The 17,608-nt window shown below is 42.5% G+C and overlaps 3 protein-coding genes across 3 annotated transcripts in view; all 3 read left to right on the top strand.

Moving 5' to 3' along the window:
• Positions 1 to 4,999: 4,999 nt before the first annotated feature.
• LOC306981523 (UDP-glucuronosyltransferase 2A1-like) lies at positions 5,000 to 6,589 on the top strand (the record flags this gene model as incomplete). Its single annotated transcript, XM_079581131.1, has 1 exon — positions 5,000 to 6,589. The coding sequence occupies one exon, from the start codon at positions 5,000 to 5,002 to the stop codon at positions 6,587 to 6,589; it is 1,590 nt and encodes a 529-aa protein (XP_079437257.1).
• A 4,226-nt stretch (positions 6,590 to 10,815) lies between these two features.
• LOC306981522 (UDP-glucuronosyltransferase 2B17-like) lies at positions 10,816 to 12,405 on the top strand (the record flags this gene model as incomplete). Its single annotated transcript, XM_079581130.1, has 1 exon — positions 10,816 to 12,405. The coding sequence occupies one exon, from the start codon at positions 10,816 to 10,818 to the stop codon at positions 12,403 to 12,405; it is 1,590 nt and encodes a 529-aa protein (XP_079437256.1).
• Positions 12,406 to 15,230: 2,825 nt separating this feature from the next.
• LOC306981521 (UDP-glucuronosyltransferase 2A1-like) overlaps positions 15,231 to 17,608 on the top strand; it is a gene marked incomplete at its 3' end in the record, with an annotated part of 3,516 nt that continues 1,138 nt past the window's right edge. Inside the window, exons 1-2 of the mRNA XM_079581129.1 lie at positions 15,231 to 15,281; positions 17,156 to 17,608. The exon at positions 17,156 to 17,608 is cut by the window's right edge and continues 1,138 nt beyond it. Of these exons, the coding sequence (XP_079437255.1) occupies positions 17,157 to 17,608 (452 nt within the window). The 5' untranslated portion in view covers positions 15,231 to 15,281; position 17,156. The remainder of the gene's footprint in view (positions 15,282 to 17,155) is intronic.

Genomic DNA, 17,608 nt, shown 5'->3' with positions numbered 1-17,608 from the left:
CCGTCCTTGGTGGGAATTGAACCCGGACCTTCTAGCTGTGAAGCACAAGCACTAACCGCTGTGCTGTGCTGGTGGGTTTTGTTTCAACACAAAATCCACCAAAAGAAAGATTAGACTCTCTTCTTTCATCTAAAAAAAGATTTTGTTTGTACCTCTTTCCATTCTTTAGTAATCGTCCGTAGAAAATAGGTGAAATCACCCAAAATGCTGTTTTCTGACCAAAAAGCTGAGAAAACGAAAGAGCAATGCTGCCACCTAGTGACTCAATAAAATAACTTGTAGTTCTTTGATTGAGTCACTAGGTGGCAGAATTAGGCAGCACAACTAAGATTTTAGCTCCAGACATGCTCAAGGCTTTCCTGCCGCTGTTCCCATTGAAAAACCTAATTGACGTCTATAGACGTCACTGGCAGTCAGCGATCGGATTTCAATTGACGTCTATAGACGGCATTGGGTAATTACCGATGACTTTAACAAACACTTTAATTGTCATTCTTGTGTTTAACAGCAATATATATTTTAACATGAAAACATGAAAATGTTTGTAATTTCGCCTATTATTGAAACTTGAGTCGCTTTGAGCATACCCTAAATATTGACCAATCATGGAGATATTTGGTACCAACTAGTTTCTACTGAGGGAGAATCTATTGGGAGGGTGGGAGGATGAAATTTTGAAAGTCAGAATTTAAGGACCACCCTAATGGCCACTTTAGCATAGGGACCTCTGATGCTAACTATCATGGCCACTTTAGCATAAGGACCTCTGATGCTAACTATCATGGCCACTTTAGCATAGGGACCTCTGATGCTAACTATCATAGCCACTTTAGCATAGGGACCTCTGATGCTAACTATCATAGCCACTTTAGCTTAGGGACCTCTGATGCTAACTATCATGGCCACTTTAGCATAGGGACCTCTGATGCTAACTATCATGGCCACTTTAGCATAGGGACCTCTGGTGCTAACTATCATAGCCACTTTAGCATAGGGACCTCTGATGCTAACTATCATAGCCACTTTAGCATAGGGACCTCTGATGCTAACTATCATAGCCACTTTAGGTTAGGGACCTCTGATGCTAACTATCATAGCCACTTTAGCATAGGGACCTCTGATGCTAACTATCATAGAATTTATATTGGAATTTGGGAACAAAAAATTCCTAAAAAATAAAATAATGAAGATTGAAACTTTGTTTTTGGTCGACGACATTCCTGAGACTTCTCTGGTGAAGCTCAGTGTCTTTGGCACAAACAGCCACAGGAGAGAGAAACTAAATATGTCTGATTTTGAATGGGCTTAAATGACTAAAATAACACTGTGTTAAGTTTCAAGTTTCAAGTTTAATGGTTTTGTTTAGCCCAATATCACAACAGAAGTCTCCTCACAGGGCTGCACCAAACATTAAGGCAATAAAACAGAGCAGTAAATATGGCAATTAAAAGTTCAGGTGAATCCAGGCAAATATAATGTCCAATAGGAGGTAGCGACGAGTGTTACTGACTTACTGGGAGGCCGGAGACACAAAAACTCTGCGACTGGAGCAAAGCTGTCGTTGAAATCGGCAAGTAGCCCTGAATGTCAACCTTGAAAGGGAACAAGACTGCCTAATTAAATACATTAACCCTAACCTGTCTTCTATCACTATCGCCGGGTGAAAATCACACAAACATGTGCCTGTAGGAAAAAGTGTGTTTTGGAGGAAAACACCAGGGCCATCAAAGACGTCAAAGTCAAAGCTGAAGCTGCAGAGACCCAGGACACTCAGATAAACCATCATAATGAAAATCACATTAATCTATATTTGCTCAGCAATACTGTTACTAGGGTAAAGCACATGTTGTTTCATTTGAAATCGATTGTGGTGATTTATAGGGTGAAAACCATAAGAATTGAGTCGATGTCCCAATATTTATGGAGCTGACTGTATGGACAGTACTGTAGAAGATTTGAGAAATTCTCAGTATTTTCAGGTCTAGCGCCTTTTAAGCATGTTTGGATTATCGAGCCCCACGTTTCTCCGATTCGTATTTTCCATGACATCCGGATGCTGGCGCGGTGCTTGGTTTACAGGGAAAACAAGTGAGTGGGCTGGGGGGGGGAGGATCTTCGCAGCTGATAAGGGTGGCTGGATCTGGCACATATTTAAGGAAACCAAAGATACTACAACGACAGAGCGAGAGGCACACATCAGAGGTAAGCATCACATTTTTTACAATTGGTCCAACTTTTGTGTCATAGCAGAGCAAGAATTATTAAAAAATACTAGAAGAACGGAAGTTGTTGCAGTCTTGTGGGGCTACAAGCAAAAGCAAAACACTTCTCTTGTTGTGTTTTAGCTTTGGACTTGCACGTGGTGAATCTGCAGAAAAGTTGGCAATGTGTCCGCATAGTCGACTTGACAGCAATCTGTGAAACCGTGGAAATGACTTACTGCAAGTTCGGCGATTCTCATTGCCTGCGTGACAGGACATGGCTTGTTAAAAGATTCAATCGCTCACTGAACTGGTCTCACGAGGAGCTGGGCGGAGGGAAAACTGCGATGAAATAAAACAATGGGAGGAAACAAGAAACGCAGTCCTTCATTACAAAAACGTCGATGAAAACAAAACGTGAAATGAAGCGACGCATGAGTGGGGGATATTTCACGTGTAAATTAATTTCTCATAATAAGGTAAACGTCCTTTATTTTTATTTTTATTTTTTATTACTTTATTGTGTGGTTTTACATTTCAGATGTGTACATTTTTACATTTCTGTTATTACACACAATATTTAGTCTTTTATTTATTTTTTTTCTCCCCTTGTGTAGCAAATAAAATCAACAAACAAAAGGAGTTATTACATACCTGATGCGCTGTGACAGTGGTTCGAGTTCCTACATTATAGCTAGAGAAGAAAAAATAAAATAAAATAAAGTAAATCAATAATAATAAATACAAAAAAATACAAAAAAATAAAATACAAAAAAAATAAAATAAAATAAAGTAATAATTCCTTGTTTTATACTACATCAAAGCTGCCATGTATTTGGAAAAAATGGAAAGGGACTCCCCATCATGGGATTCTAATTCTTAAAATGTGTATATTCTAATATATACTATATATACACACCTATATACACATTTACTTTTGTATTATTATTATTTATTCATTTATTTTATGTTACTATATGAATCTGTCTTGGTTGAATAGAGACCATTAGTTTCGAGCCAGTTCTTAACGTTTGGAAGTTTTATTGATCGCCAATTCCTTGTAATTTGTTTTAATGCTGTGATTCTAAAGATCCAGAAGAGATATTGCACACTTTGTTTTGCTCTTTTTGGTGGTATGCCTATTAATAGATGTTTTGCGTCGTATGTAACTTTATTCACCATCATTTGCTTTACACTTGATATAATTTTGTTCCAGAAGTTTACTATTTTTGGGCAAGTAAAGAAAATAATGAGGTGAACGTTCATGGTCAGCGTGCACATGTTTGGAGACGTCAAACTAAAGGGCAGCGGTCAAGGCCATGCTTCGATTAAAAGGCCCTCCCACAACTCAAATGGAGAGGTGTTTGATTCTTACTTTCTGCCTTCAAAAAAACGATCATTTGTTGTGCTTTGCCCGCGCAGAACTGGGGAATCTGCTCCTTCGTAAAAATCGAAACTTAGCTGAACTTTTGAATGCCCGTAAATCCACACACAGGGAGCGCCTGAGATGAACTCCTTAACATTTAACCATTTCGTGCCATTTTGATGTTGACTCAAGCAACTTTCTCTCATTTACATATTAGGTTTGGGCATCGAAAAATCGCTGTTTAGCACTGTCTTGATAAATGCCCCCCCATTCAGTGTAATACAGACACTCTCGGTTGGTCACCTCTGTGCCATGTTTACTTACTTGTGAACTCATGAACTTTTCCCCCGTCAGAGGCTGGAAGCGAGTGTTCCATTCAGTCCCCTGAATGGAAGCGAGCGTTCCATTCAGTCCCCTTGTTCACCATTTAAAGTCAACATATGATATTTCCTCTGCAAAAAAAAGACCTGACCTTATAAAGCCCGGCTCGATGTGGCTGTTTCCTCCAGTGGATAAGGCTGCATCCTCACTCAGCATTGTAGCTCAGACAATCTGATGATTCTTAGCACAAATTCTCATGAACATAGACTTTAGACACTTTAAGTCAAAAGTTCACTTTGTTATAAAACCGTTGTCGTCATACAGAGCATATAACTAACTGCAAAACGGACTGCAATGTGTGTTCCAATAACCCCAAAAACGTATTTTTGACAAAACAAATTTTTTATTTGTTAGAAATTTGTGCAATAAGCCATAGTAGCCCCCTCCTGGAACCGCCACCTTAACATGGTGAGCGCCCGAATGATCCTAGGAGCTCTGTTTTCGGGGGGTTTCATGCCCCTGGTAGGGTCTCCAATGGCAAACAGGTCTTAGTTGACGGGTCAGACAAAGAGCGGTCCAGAAGAGAGACCAACAGGACCGTTTAATCGTGAGGCCGTCCTTCTTTCCACCTGCAGGAGGAGTCATAAAGGGCTGGTGCAATGTGCCTTTTGGGCAGCTCCAACAGCTGGCCCCACAACATGACATTGAAGAAATACGATTTATATTTCAATGGTGTTAGATAAGAGAAGATAGGACTTGCATTGTTGTTGTTAGTGATGGCTCTTCTCAGGAGCCGAGTCTTTGTGATCCATTCATTTCAAAGAGCTGTTCAAAAGACTGGCTCATTTTTTTAATGTAAGAGTTTAACAATGGCAGCCGGATATCTCACAATATCAAAGATGTGATCGATTGAAGGCAATTTTTAGTGCTTTAAGCTTTTACTTATGTTGCCAGCTCCATTATTGGTTGAATATCTGGCTCTTTTCACAATTGAGATCCGGTTTGAATCGGTCAAGAGCCGGTCAGTCATGAACATCACATCAGTAGTTGTTGTAAGGCATTGAGACAGTTCTGAAATCTCAGAGGTGAAATTCTGTCTTTGTTTTGCAGGATGGGTCTCTCAGCGCTCGTGCTCCTGAGCCTCTGCTCCCTGCCCTCGCTGTCCGACGGGGGTAAAATCCTGGTGTACCCCGTCGACGGAAGCCACTGGCTGAACATGCGCATCCTGGTGGAAGCGCTGCACGCCCGGGGCCATGACATCACCGTACTGCGCTCCTCCACCAGCTGGTACGTGTCCGAACAGTCTCCCCACTACACCTCCATCACCATCGAACAGCAGCGGCCGCAGAATATTGAGAGCCAAGGATTCATGAACTTCTTCCTTCGGAGGTCCATCGAAATCAGGAGGAACCGCGGCTCGCTCTGGGCGCTGGTCGACTTCTACAAAAACATCTTCGACCTGATGGAGGAGAACCAAAAAGTGGTGGCTGAGTTTGTGGTGACGATTTTTGAAAACAAGACACTGATCAAGAAGCTGTCCGACGAAGAATACGGCTTACTCCTGACTGATCCTGCTTTTCCAGGTGGGGTCCTGCTGGCACATTACCTAAAGCTTCCTACAGTCTTTAACGCGCGCTGGCTTTTCGACGGCGAGGCGCACTTTGCAATCGCTCCTTCTCCTCTGTCCTACGTCCCGCAGCTTTTCTCCCAATACACGGACAAAATGGACTTCACCCAAAGACTGGCAAACGTCTTTTACCACTGGATGTTGGTGTATATGTTTCGCTTTGTGTCAAACCCGCCGTACCAGGCCGTGTGCGATCGCTACTTCGGGCCAGGCGTTGATGTTATGTCACTCATGCAGGGAGGGGATATCTGGCTCATGAGAGTCGACTTCACCTTCGAGTTTCCGCGGCCGACGATGCCGAACGTGGTGTACATCGGGGGCTTCCAGGGAAAGCCTTCCAAGCCTTTGCCGGCGGACTTGGAAGAGTTCGTCCAAAGCTCCGGTGAGCACGGCGTGATCATTATGACCATGGGAACTTTGTTTGGTGATTTGGGCCCCGAAATGTCTGAAATCATTGCATCGGCGTTTGCGGCCCTCCCTCAAAAGGTCATATGGAGGCATTTGGGAGAAAAACCTGCTTCTCTTGGGAACAACACAAAGCTGGTGAAGTGGATGCCCCAAAACGACTTGCTGGGACACCCCAAAACCAAAGTATTTGTCACACATGGCGGTACGAACGGTGTCTACGAAAGTATCTACCACGCTGTCCCGATACTGGGCATCCCTCTCATATTCGATCAGTTCGACAACATGATCCGTTTGAAAGCTCGCGGGGCGGCAGATTACGTCGAGATCACAACCTTGGACACAGAGACGCTAGTAGCAACCCTAAAGAACTTATTAGACCCGGAAAAGCCATACAAATCAAACATGCTAAAGCTATCGCAACTGCATCACGACAAACCAATCGAGCCTCTGGACAGCGCCGTCTTCTGGACGGAGTACGTCATGAGGCACAAGGGGGCGCCACATCTGCGCACAGAGTCGTACCGGCTGCCGTGGTACGCCTATCACTCACTGGACGTGATGGCGACGATACTAGCTGTGTTTCTGACAACTCTGGCACTGTTTTATATGTTATGTAAATATCTTGTTCGATCGCTGATGAGAGTAAAGAAATCCAAGACTGATTAAACAATGATAAAGGAATAGTTTGTATAATGTTCCACATCTTTACTGGATCAACTGTAGCTGCTAAAACATGCACAGAGCTGTTTCCTAGAACAATGATATAAGATACGCTTTATTGATCTCACAATGGAGAAATTCACTTGCTACATTCATCTTTGATTTTCACTAAATATTCATGCAATATTTTCTTTTTTTTTTCTTATCAACAATGGACTATATGTACAGAAGCAACAGGGGAGTTGTTCCTGGACTGTCACTCAGATAAAGACTGGTCTTTGGCTCTCATTATTCACCCATGATTAAATTAATGAAATGAAAAGCAACAGTAGGAAGTACAAGAACCGCAAGAAATAAGGAAATGGTAAGGGATTTTAGAGGCAGTTGTGGTGAACAGGTCTGAGCTCATTCTACACATTAGGACATGGCTGGAACATGTAGGAAAATACACAATTTTAACATGTTTAAACTCCGTATAGTCCCTTTAAGCTCATTGGAAAAAAAAGTCTGAAATGCAAAGCAGTGATCAAAACAAAAGGTGGTCATTTTGGAGAATCGATTTCAACTTCTGTGTAAATCATAATTCCATACGTGTTCATTCATAAATTGATGCCTTCAGTGAGAATCTACCGTGTAAATGTTCTTGAAATAAAAGAAAAAACAATTCCTTAAAAAAACGTCTCCAAATCATTGACTGGTCGTGTGAATTTTTGGTGATCAGACCCAGGAACTAGACATCGATCTATGGAGTAAAGTTAGTATGGATGGGTAGGTTGGCATGAGGGACGTCTTTCCCCCGGAGTCTAGACAGTGGTGGTGATGAAGGGGCGGAGGCGGGTCGAAGCACAGCTGGGAAGTGGACAAGCAATGGCGGTGTGGAAATTTGTTTTCCAGGTTGAATTTACGCTCAGGCATCATTATCCCGAATCTTCACAAGGACGAGTTTATCGGCACATTTCACAACCTCCAGGGTCACTTTTCAGGAGTAATGTCACGGGAATGCAAGAAAACTAGCCTGAGAGTTCATGAAATTGATTTACAGGCGCTCGTCATATAATTAGAATTAGGGATGGGCGGATCGATACCAAAGTATTGATATATCGATACCAAACGGCTATTTTTTAAGTATCGATATTGGGCAAAAAGTGTCCATACTAATTTGCATATTTAAAAATAAGGCGTGGCAGCAATTATCAACACAAAAGGATGATTTATTTCTTTGTTCTGAGCCAAAACAGTCACAACAGCAAAGGATTGAACTGAGCCAGGCTGATCATTCTGGCTTAGGTTCTGTTTGTCATTTAAGGCGAGACACTGCAGGTGAATAGGGAAAAAATGTATATTTACAGATATCAATTTGAAACTTTTGCTGTAGGTCACTGGCATAAATGTGAGAAAAAAATACATTGCAAGTTTTCTGTCATTTTATCTTTTCATATAAGAACAAGGTGTTTTATGCCTAAAAATGCACCAATTTTCCCGTCTTTTCGGCGACGAAATCTGAATAATGGATAGAGCTACATTCGAATTTATGGTTTCATTTTATTGATGAATGAGTTAACAAGACTTTTTCAGACGGGATTTTGGATTTCTTGTTTAGTTTTAAAATAAGCTGTTTTTTAGTGGAAAAATTTATTTAAAAAAATAATTTTCGCCTCATTTTTGACATTCAAAACTCAATAAATGGGGCTTAGGGATTAGATAATAAAAAATCCCTCGGAAAAAATCTTCCAAATAATGTTCAGTCCAAGGCTGGAAAATTTGAAGTCTTTAGGTCCGACTGACGTGGACATAGTGTCGCCACAATGACAGAAAAATGTGTTTTGAGAAAAAGGCCCTTGAAATTGCATTCTCCCATTTAAGTCTATGGGGGAACATTGAATCAGCGCAATATTTAAACATGTTCTTGTGAAGATTAGGCATTTTTTCTGTTTCCGGGTGAAAGCTTGTATGTTCAGAGACCAAGTTGGCCCAAAACCTGAAAACTGAAAAAATTGAGTTTTGCCTGTAGTGTCTCCCCTTAAGTATTAATTTAAAAATGTGTTAATGTATTAAATTTCACATTAGTATTGTTTAATTAACCAGTTAAAGTAATATCATTTGAATTGACCAGTTAATTACATAAAATAACCAGTTTTAGAGATGTATATTGATTGAAATACATTCACCCACATGAAATGACCAGTATCGGTATCGTTATTGGTATCGACAAAAATGACCCCAAAAGTATCGGTATCGTATCGATTCCAAAAAACGTGGTATCGCCCATCCCTAATTAGAATATCGTGAAAAAGTGCATTCGCTTCTGTTAATCAACTTAAACTGTGAAACTAATACATGATCGACTCACTACATGCAAAGTGAGATATGTACAGCTTTTATTTGTTGTGATTTGGATTATTATGTAAAAACCCCAAATTAAAAATCTCATAAAACTAGAATATTTTGAAAATGGACTGTATGCCCCCATCATCAAAATTAAAACAAAGGCTTGACATATGTCACTTTGCATGTAATGAGTCTACATCATGTATTAGTTTCACATTTTAAGTTGAATTACAGAAATATATGAACTTTTTCATGATATTCTAATTACATGATGAGCAAATGCTTTGTAATTAGATGGACAGTGTTTTTTCCCCCCATGTGTGTATGAATGAATGAATTTAAAACATAGTAAATTTGTTCCACTCAGCAGTCCGAGAAAGGCCCCCAAGTTTGTCCGCTGCTCTCGAGGCGAATCCTTTTGAACCATATTTTCGATGACATCCAGATGCCGGCGCCGCGCTGGATTTAGAGGGAAAACAAGTGGGTGAGCTGGGGGAGGATCTTCGCGGCTGATAGGGGTGGCTGGATCCTGCGTAGACCACATATTTAAAGGAAAAGGACGCCAAAGCTACACATGCAGCAGCTGTGTGACCACCGCAATGACAGAGCGAGAGCGAGGGGCACACATCAGAGGTAAGCATCACATTGTTTACATTGTTCCAACTTTTGTGTCATACCAGAGCAAGAATTATCAGAAGAAGGTGCAGTCGTAGCTGTTTCGTGTGGCTACAAGCAAACGCAAAACACTTCTTTAGCTTTGGACTTGCATGTGGTGAATCTGCAGAGAAGTTGGCGATGTGTCTGCATAGTTGACTGGACAGTAATCTGTGAAACTGTGGAAATGACTTCCTGCAATTTACGTGACAGGACATGGCATGTTCAAAGATTCAATCGCTTACTGAACTGATCTCATGAGGAGCTGGGCGGAGGGAAAACTGCAATGAAAGAACAATGGGAGGAAACAAGAAACACAGTCCTTCATTACAAAAACATCGAGCGAACAATGAAGATAAAACGTGAAATGAAGCGACGCATGTGTGGGGGATATTTCACATGTCAATTAATTTCTCATAATAAGGTAAACTTCAGCGTGCACTTGTTTGGAGATAGCAGGCGGTCATTTCATTTAAAGGCCCTCTGTTCCATGTTCTTCAGGCTTTTGAGCATCTTAGACTTGTTTTTGCACCTTTTAGAACGTCAAACACATACGGAAAACATTGTGATGTGATTGTAGCAGTGCGAGCGGTAATGTCATTTGTAAAACAATTACAGCCATTACAGCTAAAAGTTATTTTCTGTTTTTCTTTCGTTGTTAAAAAGGGGTTCATTTGGTTCACAAGTTTACATTTTCACGTACATTTCATTAGTATTTTGTTTAAAAACCAAAACAGAAGTAAAGTCCTTGAGTGAAGACACTCTCGGTTGGTCACCTCTGTGCCTGTTTACTTACTTGTGAACTAATGAACTTTTCCCCTGTCAGAGGCTGGAAGCGAGTGTTCCATTCAATTCTCTTGTTCACCATTTATACTCAACATCTGTTATTTCCTCTGCAAAAAAAAAAAAGTGGAAGAACATGGATGGCTATAGTAGCTTGGAAGTTGGAATTGATTGTTGACAAGTTGACAAGAAGGTTGACAAAATACAGCTGACAGTGACTTCGTTTTGACCTGACATTGAAGAAATACGATTTATTCCATTCCATTGTTGGGCTGATTCTTGTCTTCGTTCTGGGTCCAGTTGACTGACAAGAAGATCCGACTCTTTTCACAATTGAGATCCCGTTTGAATCGGTCACCTTAAAGAGCCGGTCAGTCACGAACATCGGTACATCAGTAGTTGTTGTAAGGCATTGAGACAGACTTGTTGACAGTCTCAGGAGTGAAATTCTGTCTTTGTTTTGCAGGATGGGTCTCTCAGCGCTCGTGCTCCTGAGCCTCTGCTCCCTGCCCTCCCTCTCCGACGGGGGTAAAATCCTGGTCTACCCCATCGACGGGAGCCACTGGCTGAACATGCGCATCCTGGTGGAAGCGCTGCACGCCCGGGGCCATGAAATCACCGTATTGCGCTCCACCACCAGCTGGTACGTGTCCGAACAGTCTCCCCACTACACCTCCATCACCATCGAACAGCAGCGGCCACAGAACCTCGAGAGCCAAGGATTCATGAACCTCTTCCTTCGGAGGTCCATCGAAATCAGGAGGAACCGCGGCTCGCTCTGGGCGCTGGTCGACTTCTACAAAAACCTCTTTAACCTGATTGGAGAGAATCAAGAAGTGGTGGCTGAGTTTGTGGCGACGATTTTTGAAAACAAGACTCTGATCAAGGAACTTTTCGACAAAGAATACGACTTGTTCCTGACTGATCCTGTGTTTCCAGGTGGGGTCCTGCTGGCACATTACCTAAAGCTTCCTACAGTCTTTAACGCACGCTGGCTTTTCAACGGCGAGGCGCACTTTGCAATCGCTCCTTCTCCTCTGTCCTACGTCCCGCAGCTTTTCTCCCAATACACGGACAAAATGGACTTCACCCAAAGACTGGCAAACGTCTTTTACCACTGGATTTTGGTGTATATGTTCCACTTTGTGTCAAACCCGCCGTACCAGGCCGTGTGCGATCGCTACTTCGGGCCAGGCGTTGATGTTATGTCACTCATGCAGGGAGGGGATATCTGGCTCATGAGAGTCGACTTCACCTTCGAGTTTCCGCGGCCGACGATGCCGAACGTGGTGTACATCGGGGGCTTCCAGGGAAAGCCTTCCAAGCCTTTGCCGGCGGACTTAGAAGAGTTCGTCCAAAGCTCCGGTGAGCACGGTGTGATTATTATGACAATGGGAACTCTGCTTGGTGATTTGGGCCCCGAAATGTCTGAAATTGTTGCATCCGCGTTTGCGGCCCTCCCTCAAAAGGTCATATGGAGGCATTTGGGAGAAAAACCTGCTTCTCTCGGGAACAACACAAAGCTGGTGAAGTGGATGCCCCAAAACGACTTGCTGGGACACCCCAAAACCAAAGTATTTGTCACACACGGCGGTACAAACGGTATCTACGAAGCTATTTACCACGCTGTCCCGATACTGGGCATCCCTCTCATATTCGATCAGTTCGACAACATGATCCATTTGAAAGCTCGCGGGGCGGCAGATTACGTCGAGATCACAACCTTGGACACGGAGACGCTAGTAGCAACCCTAAAGAACTTATTAGACCTGGAAAAGCCTTACAAATCAAACATGCTAAAGCTATCGCAACTGCATCACGACAAACCAATCGAGCCTCTGGACAACGCCGTCTTCTGGACGGAGTACGTCATGAGGCACAAGGGGGCGCCACATCTGCGCACAGAGTCATACCGGCTGCCGTGGTACGCCTATCACTCACTGGACGTGATGGCGACGATACTAGCTGTGTTTCTGACAACTCTGGCAATGTTTTATATGTTATGTAAATATCTTGTTCAATGGCTGATGAGAGTAACGAAATCCAAGACTGATTAGACAATGATTAAGGAATAGTTTGTATAACGATCCACATCTTTACTGTCATATGGATTATATAAAAAGGATCAATTGTAGCTGCTAAAACATGCACAGACAAGTTTCCTAGAACAATGATATAAGATAAGACACTTGTAGAACCTTTAAATCAATGGCCTTGACACGCCATGCTGTGTCTTTCTTGCTTGGGGGTGTGCATCATACTAAAGCATAACATAACAAAAAAAGAGTTCCTACCTAGGAATATTCAAATAAATGTCCTAATGACATGCAAAAATATGCTTAAGGCAAAATAAATACATAAAACAAAAGAATGGCAGTAAAAGAAATGAAAGGCAACAGCAGCAAGAACAAAAACCATGAGAAATAAGGAAATGGTAAAGCAATGTTTTCACGACTGCTGGATGTTCCAAAGCAGGAAAACGATGCAACAGAAAACATATCTTCGATGAAATGCTGATTTCCTTTGAATTTCAGTTCAGTAAATAAAAACATACAGTATGTTAAAGAAAGCATTTTTTTTCATAGTTTATTTAAAAATGTCATGAATGATGTGGCAAAGATAAGACACAGACATGCAAACACAGATATAGTGAAAAAGGTGCCAGTTCACGGGGCCGCGGCGGGACACGTAGATTCTATGATTAATTAACTCAAACAATCAATTTTTTGCAGTGCATATGATGGACAACTATATAGATTCAACACTAAACTTTCATTTTGTTTTAGAACTGTAGTTCTACTAATGGCTTCAGTTTCACCACAGAGTAACAGAGTAAAGGATTTGTACATAATGTGGAATTCCAAATCAGGGTCTGTACATCAGAAGATACTGTCTTTTTTAATTATATTAAAAAAGGATCAAATATTGTTACATTTTCGATTTTTAAATAAAGATTTTAAACTTGTATTGACTATTTATAGAAATATAACATACACTGCAGAATATGCCACCCTATACCATACAAACTAAAATGGTATCAGTTTTTTCTGGCTACATTGGGCGACTAAAAGCTTACAAATGGTTTGGCAATATTGAATAGTTAAGTCTCTTTGGACACGTTCAGTTTTAGCAAACTTGCCAACGTTCACATCTCTGATCAGCAGAAACCACGTCAGAACCGCTCATATCTGTGATGACCACACGGTCCACCTGGAGAGGTCAGCCCTCTCCTCACTGACCACGGTCCACCTGGAGAGGTCAGCCCTCTCCTCACTGACCCCACGGTCCACCTGGAGAGGTCAGCCCTCTCCTCACTGACCACACGCTCCACCTGGAGAGGCCAGCCCTCTCCTCACTGACCCCACGGTCCTCCTGGAGAGGCCAGCCCTCTCCTCACTGACCACACGGTCCTCCTGGAGAGGTCAGCCCTCTCCTCACTGACCGCAACCGCGGATCAAACGAGCGCAGAGCGCGCAGAGCCACGGGCACCTGCTCGGTCAATTTAGCCTCACAGTAAATGAAGCTATCCGTTAGCTTTATAGGTTAGCTTATAGATGCTCTCATGTTTCACGCGGCCATTGTCAAATATAAAGCTACAGGCATCACAAAACTTGGATTAGTTTTGTGCTCAGTCTCATGCACAGTTGCGCGCTGTCACCGTAACTTTGTTGTGCAGGCTGATGCATTAGCCGCTGCTGCTAGCTACGAAGTAAAAGCAGTAAAAGTTCACTTGTCGTGATATAAAGCGGTATAACTTTCACTTCAGCGTCAGCGCGATGTCTCATGCGGTTCCTCACCCTCATTTTTTAAAATTGCAGATCTACACGATTCACATAAATGGCATTTTCCGAGGTCACAACGGCGAATTTCGACAGATTTGCATGTATGAAGACAAACTGATGATACAGGGCCCAATCTTACGACTGGCGCAACAACAGCGTTGCTCAAGACGAAGTTGGTATCTTGCGTACATGGTTTGAGTCTATGGAGGGTCACACTAGCCCATCCTCCTGCGTGGCGCTGACACTGCCCGTCCTTACTGCAGCCCCGGCCTCGTCAGGGCTGTGGCGCGTCATGTCCTTCCCGTTCCATCCTCCCCGTGTTGTGGGACTGGTCTGTCCAGTCCGTCCCTTACACATGCCGTGGCTAACGCAGCCCGTCTTTCGACAACTGGCAAGTGAAAACCATTTCCAATATATGGAGTAAAGTTAGTATGGATGGGTAGCTTGGCATGAGGGACATCTTCCCCCGAAGTCTAGACACTGGTGGTGATGAAGGGGTGGAGGCGGGTCGCAGCACAGCTGGGAAGTGGACGAGCCATGAACGCTGGAGAATTAAACACGGGTCAGAGGGCGATGATGAAGTGTGGCTCTGCGCTGATAGGTTAAGGTGGAGGGACGACCCTTGCAGACATGATCAATGGCTGGAGGTGGGTGGTGCTGAAATTAGTTGGTTGAATTTACGCTTAGGCTTCATTAGCCCGATTCTTCACAAGGACGAGTTTACGGGGACATTTCACAACTTACAGGGTCACTTTTCAGGAATAATGTCACAGGAGTGAAAGAAAACTAGCCTGAGAGTTCATGAAATTGATATAAATGCTTTGTAATAAGATGGACAGTGTTTTTTTTTCCTCATGTGTGTATGATTAATTAATTTAAAACATACTAAATTTGTTCCACTGCTCGAAAAAAAAATTAAAATAGAAGTCTGTCCGCTGCTCTCAAGGCAAATGCTTCTGAACCATATCCAGATGCTGGCGCGGTGCTGGATTTACAAGGAAAACAAGTGAGTGTGCTGGGGGAGGGTCTTCACAGCTGAAAGGGGTGGCTGGATCCTGCACATATTTACAGAAAAGGACACCAAAGTTACACATGCAGCAGCTGTGTGACCACCGCAACGACAGAGCGAGAGAGAGAGGCACACATCGGAGGTGAGAATCACTTTTTTGACATTTTTCCAACTTTTGTGTCAAACCAGAGCAAGAATTATCAGAATGCTAAGTTGTTGCAGTCTAGTGAGGCTACAAGCAAATGTTGTTACTTTCATCTTTGAACATGCAGAAAGGTTTACGATGTGTCTGCATAGTACTGCATGCAGTAATCTGTGATTTTTTTCCCATCAAATTATGCAATTCTCATTGCGTGACAGGAAATGGCATGTTCAAAGATTCAATCGCTTACTGAACTGTTCTCATGAGGAGTTGGGCAAAGGGAAAACTGTAATGAAACAGCAATGGGAGGAAATGCAGTCCTTAATTAAAAGCACATCAACCAAATAATGAAAATAAAACGTTTGCAAATCATGTTCAACACTTAACTTCACAATACAATCAAGCAATGCATGTGTCACCACACGTTTTATGGCCCTAATGTTCAAGGTGCACGGTCAGTGTACACATGTTTGGAGTCGTCATGCTGTCATTTCATTTAAAGGCCATCTGTTCAGGCTTTTGGGCTTGTGAGTCTTGGTTTTACATCTTTTATAACGTCAAACATGTATGGAAAAAAAGTGCAATGTAATGCTGCTTCTGAGTTCTTGAGAAGACAGGCGTAATGTGTGGTTATTCTGCAGTTTTCTCTCATTTACTTATCAGATTTGGGGATCTAAAACTGTGAGCTTGCACCGCACTCTGTCTAATACAGACACCTGTAAAACATTACCCTCGGTTGGGCACCTCTGTGCCTGTTTACTTACTTAGTAATGAACTTTCCCCCGTCAGAGGCTGGAAACGAGTGATCCATTCAATGCACTCATTAAACTCAACGCATTTTATTTTCTAGGCAAAAAAAATAACCACATCTGAGGCTAAAACACACCTGCCACATTATGAGGCCGGGTTTCAAACCAAACCCACTGGGCATCAGTCGGAGTCTCATGGCACTCGCTTGTGCATAGACCTGACCTCAATGACCTCATGAAGCCCGGCTCGATGTGGCTGTTTGCTCCAGTGGATAAGGCTGCTGCATATATAGCAGATCACTGTTACGTCCTCACTCAGTGTTGTAGCTCAGACAATTTGCTGACTCTCAGCACACATTTCCACGTACACAGACTTTAGGACAAAAGTAGTATGAACCCTGGAAGTGACATCAGACAAAAACTGCTGGGGGGTGAATATAATAAAAAAAAATCTTGATGAAACATATACATAATGTTTTCATTCCCCCGAGATAATGTGTGGTGTAAAAAGCAAATATATATTTTTTTTAATTCATTTTTATATTTCTTCTAAAAAATGTTTTTGTATTTTTTCAAAAAATGTATAAAAAAATTATCTCATTCCCCCAAAATAATTTGTAACCAAAAAAACTTTGCTGAAAAAACAAAATAGAGTTTAAGGAAACTGTGGGCAAAAGTGTTGACAGAAGAAGTTTTTATTTGTTAGGAATTTGTGCAATAAACTATTGTAGCTTGAGGCGTTGGAATTGATTGTCAACAACTTGACAAGAAATTTGACAAAAAACAGCTGACAGTAACTTCATTTTGACCTGACTTTAAAGAAATACGATTTATTTGTTGTTAGTGATGGGATTAATTGCTCTTCTCGGGAACCGAGTCTGTGATCCATTCATTTCAAAGAGCCGTTCAAAAGACTGCCTCTTTTTAGTGTGAGAGTTTAATAACGGATTCTTGTGTTCGTTCTGGGTCAAATTGACTGACAAGAAGATCCGACTCTTTTCACAATTGAGCTTTGAAACGGTCACCTTAAAGAGCTGGTACATCAGTACATCAGTAGTTGTTGTAAGGCATTGAGACAGACTTGTTCTGAAGTCTCAGGAGTGAAATTCTGTCTTTGTTTTGCAGGATGGGTCTCTCAGCGCTCGTGCTCCTGAGCCTCTGCTCCCTGCCCTCGCTCTCCGACGGGGGTAAAATCCTGGTGTACCCCATCGAGGGGAGCCACTGGCTGAACATGCGCATCCTGGTGGAAGCGCTGCACGCCCGGGGCCATGAAATCACCGTGCTGCGCTCCTCCACCAGCTGGTACGTGTCCGAAAAGTCTCCCCACTACACCTCCATCACCGTCGAACAGCAGCGGCCACAGAACCTCGAGAGCCAAGGATTCATGAACCTCTTCCTTCGGAGGTCCATCGAAATCAGGAGGAACCGTGGCTCGCTCTGGGCGCTGATCGACTTCTACAAAAACGTCTTCAACCTGATTGGAGAGAATCAAGAAGTGGTGGCTGAGTTTGTGGTGACGATTTTTGAAAACAAGACTCTGACCAAGGAGCTTTCCGACAAAGAATACGACTTGTTCCT

The sequence above is a fragment of the Gobius niger genome (assembly GCF_951799975.1).
Source record: "Gobius niger genome assembly, chromosome: 22".
Lineage (NCBI taxonomy): Eukaryota > Metazoa > Chordata > Actinopteri > Gobiiformes > Gobiidae > Gobius > Gobius niger.
The sequence above is the reverse complement of the archived record's forward strand: the minus strand, read 5'-3'. Positions and strand labels throughout refer to the sequence as shown.